Genomic DNA, 6,976 nt, shown 5'->3' with positions numbered 1-6,976 from the left:
ATGGCATTTAACAAAGTGCATACTGTAGCTTGACATGTTTACTGTACGGTAGTCAGGCTTTGACATTAGCTGTGGTAACTTGGGAGCAATATATTTTCTCCATCTGGGAAAATCAGCATTGCTTAGATGGAAGGTTGATGAATCCAGCTCTGCCATGGTTTTATGACGGAAGCTGTCAAGAATGATTCAGTCAGTGGGAGACTGACCAGTCCAGCTTTATCAGCACCCTCCAGGTCCACATATTGCCCAGATACTGTCCATGTGTTCTGCCTAGCTGGATGCTGGGAAAGCAGTCTTCATTCAACCAGAGCAAAGCTGGGTTAATGGACTCTGGGTTAATGACACAGTAGCTTCTCACAGAACTTTCTTCACAAATAAGACCATTGCTAAATGCTCACTACAACCCTGTTGCTCTGCAGTTCAACAAAAAAAAGACCCAAGCCTTATTTCGGATGCCACGGGGCAACTAGAATGACTTTGGTTTTATGACAGAAAAACAGGCAGATGTCAGAGTCTCTGTAAATGAGGGATCAGTGTGTGGCTCACATCTTCCTGCTCATTTGCTTTCTGACTTCTGGCAGGTGGGGAGGAGGGACGCAGTTACTAACTTAGTCCCAGTTCACCCAACAGAAGCCACTTTAATGGGGAATTTGATGAGTGACATGTCTGACTTTAAAACAACTCTGTTATAATCCGTGTAAATAACTTAGCTTTTGTCCAGCCTGCCGTCAGCTAGCATTTTATACCAATGTCATTGTGAAAGTCTGGTACTTTTAAAAATGTTTTCTGTCCATTCTTTCTTCCTGTTTGAGGAGAGAGCTGTTGGGAACTGTTCACAAAATACCAAGGCTGTCATTGGTCTAGACACACAGTGTTGTCCATAAAAGTCCAATACTTGCAACATCTGAACCAAGAGCTTTACCTGTATTGGTATGTTAAAAAAAGAGAACTATCTAATTTAATAAGGTGCTCCGCCCAGCACTACATTTTTTTTATAGAGAATATTGAGCATTTTCTAAAGACTTCGGTACAAGTTTACAAGTCTTCCACTCCTCTGTCCTCAGCCATCAGCATTCACTGCATGATTACTTGTATAGTTTGGGTTACCTAACAATGTCATGATTATTAAAATATGTTTTTTTAAAGTGAATTTGAATTTAACTTAAAGGCTTCTTTGTCTTTCTTCACTCTGTCACTCTGTTATTTAGGCGTTGGTAATAATCTGCAGGACCACTTGGAGCTGTACGTCCAGCAGCAGTGCACTCAGCCCATCACCTTGTACAAGGCACAGAAGCCTTTCCACATGATCAAGATCGGTCTTGAATGGCTCACCCTTTTTACCGGTAACCACATTTATTTTGCATAATTAGTCCTACCCACTAAACTGTTTCTGGTTTGATCACAAGACCATCACAATTTTTGATGCACTTCATTAGAATTTTACGTGTTAAACAAAACAGGGTGTACTGTAGTGGCTGATTTTGATGGAGACTTTGATGTCAGTGACAATGCTTGTTCACTATAATTCTTGGGAAAATGTGGGCCCTTCACAGAGCAGCTTGTTTCCTATTTAGATTAAATCAGTCAAAGGTGGACTTGGCTGAAATCAAATGTATGACTAAACTTTTAAAATCTTAATCTTTAAACCATTTTGAAGAGTTTTTCTGCATAATTTCCACTTTAGCATTATTATGTATATAGTGTAACTATATATGTCACACACAATGTGCAATGCTCTACAGATACAGATATGAGATGGTGTTAATGCTACGTAATGTTTTTATTTGAAATGTATGAAAAACATGCAGCTCTTCTTAAAGCAGGACTTTGCTGCTGCTGCTTTTTAATTGTCCGTTCAATAGTTTATCAGGTTGTTGCTTGTAGAATGCTAATAGGGTTCTTCTCTGTGTATTTTCTTTTTATATTATTAGGAGGGGTAATTTTCTCTATAATATGAACATATTTGCACGGGTTAACTTTTTTGAAGAATTTTATTTAGAGTCATTGTCAGAATTTGACTCGATAAGGACTCATGCTTTCCCGTGAAGTGTTCTGTACTGTGGCGAAAGACTGAACGCGGCTGATCGAGAGCTGATTAGTGCAGGAAACTACCTTGTGGCTTCACACTTAGTGCTGCATGCTCAGATCTACAGTGGCAGATTTGCATCGTTTCTATCAGGCTTGTGCTGTGTTTGCAATTACACTGATCACTCCACCACTGTGTCCCCCCAGGCTATGGAGCTACAGCCCATTTGGAGAGCGGAGGGTTTATCCGCAGTCGACCGGGTGTCGCACACCCTGACATTCAGTTTCATTTTCTGCCTTCTCAAGTCATTGACCATGGTCGGGTTGCTTCAAAGATAGAGGCATATCAGGTGCGACACGTGACAGAAATAAGTCCTTTTTCAGTTGTTTCCAGACTGCAGACAGGCTGTCATGCAAACTTAGGTTTATTACTACAACGTATACAAGCAGTTCCATGTTAATCCTTCATTCAAAGGCATAATGCAACATTTAAACGAGCCATGGAAAATTCCATGGAAAGCCCCATACACAAGAAAACAAGCAGAGGCTCTGCCTAGAAATTTCCTGAGAGCTGATTCTCTTCCAGTGAAATGCACCTGCCAGGAAGTGATAAGGGCTCTGCACAAAGAACAAATTGGTTACCTAACCTCAGTTTTATAAACGGCTCTTTAGTTTGAGATAAAAAAAAGCTATGCTTAATCCATTTTGCTGCTTTTTAAATTTAAAAGCATGTCTAATGCATCCACTAACAGAAATTAAAATATTAAAATTTTATAAATTAATTTTAATTTTATTTTAAATGTATGTGGACAGAGTAGGACAGATCTAATTCATGTATTGAAAAAGTCAGCTCATATGATAGACAACTATTATTAGTAAACCTATAGAAACAAAAATATAAGGAATATAAAAAGAAAAACCAAATATAATGGAGGAAGTTGCAATCAGCCTTAACAAAGATTGTTGCTGTCTTTAAGTGAACAAACTCAGTTGAAAAGTAAATAGCAATGTTCTCCTGTTTTAGGTCCATGTTGGACCAATGAGAAGTGTTAGTGTTGGCTGGATGAAGCTAAAAAGTCCCAATCCGATGGATCACCCGATTCTTCAACCAAACTACCTCTCCACTGGTAAGATCCTCAAAGCGCCGTTTGACACCCAGCAGCAGATTAAACAGAATCATGTGTGATTTTTCTCTCATCTTTGCAGATATCGATGTGTGGGAATTCAGACAGTGTGTCAAACTGTCCAGAGAAATTTTTGCCCAGAGGGCCTTTGATCCATTCCGTGGTACCGAAGTCCAACCTGGTCCCCAGGTCCAGTCTGATGCAGACATCGACGCTTTTGTCCGCCAGAAAGCTGACAGTGCCTACCACCCCTCCTGCACCTGCAAAATGGGCTCCGCCACCGATCCAATGGCGGTGGTGGACTCAAACGCCCGGGTGTTTGGTCTGGAGCGGCTGCGTGTGGTCGACGCCTCCATCATGCCGAGCATTGTGAGCGGGAACCTAAACGCCCCCACTATCATGATCGCAGAGAGGGCAGCCGACATCATCAGAGGTCGGCCTCCCCTTGAGGACCAGGGGGTCCCTGTGTATGAGCCTCCGACATTGGAAACGCAGAGATGATCGGTAGACCGTCAATTTGGTGATTTTACTCTACGGTCATTTCTCTTTTATGAGCACTAGTGAATTTAATCAACACAAATCAAAAACTGTGACTTAGTTTTGTTTACACACAAATAACACTTTGTACTCTTTTTAATGTGGAAGTGAAGGAGCCAACAGGTCAGTCTGATAATGCTGACTTGATCAGATTAGATTCATGCAGTCGAATTTTTACCGTAGCTGAATTTTAAAGCACTGCCCACATCCACACTCTCACATCATACAAGCCTCACTGTTCTATATGCAGACATTATTACTTTCTGCCTGATGGCAGCCGTGCTGTAAATACAAATGATCCCTTGCAAAATCCAAACGATACCTGGAAGTGCCTTATTTAACTAAACCCCTGGTTTAAAAATGTTTTATTTGCCTCTACTAATGAATATTCATGAGAAAGGCTAAGCATACCCACAGACTGTTCATCTCAACTGCACTCTCTCCCCAGTTAGCTTTAATCTAATAATTTGAAACGTGCCTTTATTATCACAAACAGCAGCTGTAGAACTAATGCAGAGAAAGATAAACAAAAAACAAACTAAGCTTTCTGGTTTTAACTTGAAATAGTTTGGTCACTCCAAACCCACTGACAGCACAAAGAAAATGTATCTTAATAAATCTGGTTTACAGCTTCTCTCAGATCAGTGTGCTTTGCAGTCATTCCTCTTGTCTACCGATCAGCAGCCTGCAGGGTTAGAGCACACGTCTAGGCAGAACACTTTTTATTCTTCTTGACCAACATAACCTTCATCTTCCTTCCTGAGAAATCTGCAACAGTTCAGCTCATTTGCCTAGGTTTGTTTGCCTAGGTTTAAACTGTCAAGATAAGTTTGTGCTCGGTTCCACTTCGTGTTAACCTTATCTTAGAAAAACTGACATTTTGTGATGTGAGCAGTACATCTGATTTTGGTTTTAGGAGAAGAATAGCACTGACTACTGAGAACACATGGTGAGAAAAGGCCTGCCTACGTCACCACTAACCACTGCAACAAGAGATTTTCCAGGATATTTAAATTTTTATCCAAAAAAAATACCTTGCGTATTTCAAATCATAAAAATAAAAAATAAAAAACTAAACTGTAAGAAACGTATGTGTACAAAACAACCTGCCTTGCTAACACTAATACACCGGTTTACACAGCCATACAAGTTACCTTTTTTTTTTTTTTTTTTTTTTTTTTACAGCTTTTTACGATATGATGTATTCATATATCAACAGTGCACAACATTCATGGTCTAAAGTCACCATTTAGGGGTCAGAGCTCAATAAGGTTACATTCATTTCCTTGTCTAATATTGAGAATATGTTAAGAATAGGTGAACAAAACGCATCTTAAGTTGCTTAAAAGGGATGATTGTTTACGAAACCCAAATTATTGCAGCCATTCATGTTAATAATTCCAACTCTGGTTATTAGTTCAAATCTATGCTGTGCAAAGTCTACCTTTTTCTTTACTTTATTATTTGAATAAAAAGTGTTTTAAATTGCTGATCTGCTTTGGAAAACCATGAAAAAGCTCATTGTAATTCATGCTTTTCAGATTTTAGTGTTTTTTGGTTCTAAGATACTAACATGTTAAGTCTCCTTTTAAAGAATTGTCCTTAGTTTGCCTGGACAATAACACATGTAGATCTATGACGCCTATGCAGTAACAATAGCTAAGTATCAACCGTTGCTAATTATGTTCATATAAATCATTTTCTCTTTACTAAATACTTTAACCTAAGCAGATTTTTTTTTAATTTAATTTTTGTAATTCTTTTAATATTGCAAATGTTAACTTATATGATTATGTTGAAATTTATGAAAATGGATTAAGGGAAATGAAGGTTTTTAAATATAATGAAAATATTCACAAAGTGTCATAAGCTTATTATATTGTCATGTCAGTGTTAATGTCAACGTGTTTGATTCACATTTTCTATGATTTTTCTTCTCATTGATATTTTAAGTATTACATTAAGTCAATTAATCACTGTTATAAGCTATCATGGACCATATTATCACCTGCATTGACCTTTATTGTCTGCTATTGTATTTCTCAGCTGATATTTATGACAGCTGTTGTTTACACTCTGCAGTGTTTGTGCAATGATGTATTGACCATATTTTGTTTTCTTATGAAGGGCTAAATGTGAGTCACAAAAGGAGATTTTCTGTCAGTGTAACAAACCTTTTTTTATTTCGTTGATTTTTTTCCACTTTTTTCACCGCATTGATTGTCAAAAAACCGTCCTGACTTCGTCTTTCAACTTCATTTAGCGATAACTACAAAAACCAGCGGATGCATTGTCATTTCAGGCAAAAATTCAAATATACAAAACAAGGATGTTGTTTCTGTTGGTACAAAATCTAGAAGGTATTAATTATGCTACAAAGTATATGAAGACAACTTTCTATTTTTTTTTTTATACAACAAATTGTTAGAAAGCAGAAATCTTCAAGTTATTTGTTATAAACACTATACAGATTTTTTTCTTACATTTCATAGACTTCAGTAAAGCAGTGTTTTAGAAAAAATAAAGCTGTGTTGCACATCAAAGCTTTGTGTTCTTTGTCATTTTGTCTCCTGATAAAACTTAATGTCCATTATTGTATTCTATCTTGCTGATATTGGCCAGACTGGGCCAGCATCATGCAGTGTCACTTTTTAATTACTAAAATGAGTTGTTTACTAATACACAATGACTACTGAGGATGATTAATATTTAGTTATTATCTGTGGATCTCCCAATAATTGGACACCCTACCAATTCTACCAAGATGTCCAATAGTTCAGAAACTAAAAAGACCCCAACCGATGCATTTTAATGTTGGCAACTATAAAGAGGATTAACAACAATGCAAGAAGTATACCTTGCTTAGAATAAATTAAAAATAATTTTAGTTATTTTTTCCCCCCAAAATAATACATCTTGGGTTAGCAAGGCTGCATATAAAAGCCTTTCCTTAATATTACTAGTTTGGAGCTCCTAGATGCTTTTCAACTGTTAAGCAATGTAATAGAAGGATTAAGATGGGATTTTTTTCTATCCACAGATGCTTGATACTTAAGTCTTACTAATTAATCTTGAGTTCTTCTGATATCCATTGAATAAACTGTGAACTTTCTAGCTTAAAAATATGAGGTCATGTGATTTATAGCAGGAATAAGGCCATTCATTGGGAGGAAAACGTTAATCTAAAATGCATATAAAAAGAATTTAAATGGACCAATCAAACTCCATTCCTTGATTGATTGAAATGCTTTCTTGACCTTAAACAACCTGTCACATGATTAGGTTTCTAT

At 37.3% G+C, this 6,976-nt stretch overlaps 1 protein-coding gene across 2 annotated transcripts in view; it reads left to right on the top strand.

Annotated features, from left to right (window-relative positions):
• The window catches only part of chdh (choline dehydrogenase), a 15,480-nt gene extending 10,210 nt beyond the window's left edge, over positions 1 to 5,270 (top strand). The window contains exons 9-12 of one of the 2 annotated variants that reach the window (XM_015377784.1): positions 1,209 to 1,343; positions 2,233 to 2,375; positions 3,050 to 3,152; positions 3,232 to 5,270. In XM_015377784.1, coding sequence (XP_015233270.1) covers positions 1,209 to 1,343; positions 2,233 to 2,375; positions 3,050 to 3,152; positions 3,232 to 3,650 — 800 coding nt within the window. In that variant the 3' untranslated portion in view covers positions 3,651 to 5,270. The remainder of the gene's footprint in view (positions 1 to 1,208; positions 1,344 to 2,232; positions 2,376 to 3,049; positions 3,153 to 3,231) is intronic. The other variant, XM_015377785.1, reaches the window with a different exon arrangement.
• Positions 5,271 to 6,976: the final 1,706 nt, after the last annotated feature.

This window comes from Cyprinodon variegatus, unplaced genomic scaffold, assembly GCF_000732505.1.
Source record: "Cyprinodon variegatus isolate N-32 unplaced genomic scaffold, C_variegatus-1.0 Scaffold158, whole genome shotgun sequence".
In the NCBI taxonomy this organism is placed as follows: domain Eukaryota; kingdom Metazoa; phylum Chordata; class Actinopteri; order Cyprinodontiformes; family Cyprinodontidae; genus Cyprinodon; species Cyprinodon variegatus.
This window is presented reverse-complemented; position numbering and strand designations above follow the sequence as displayed.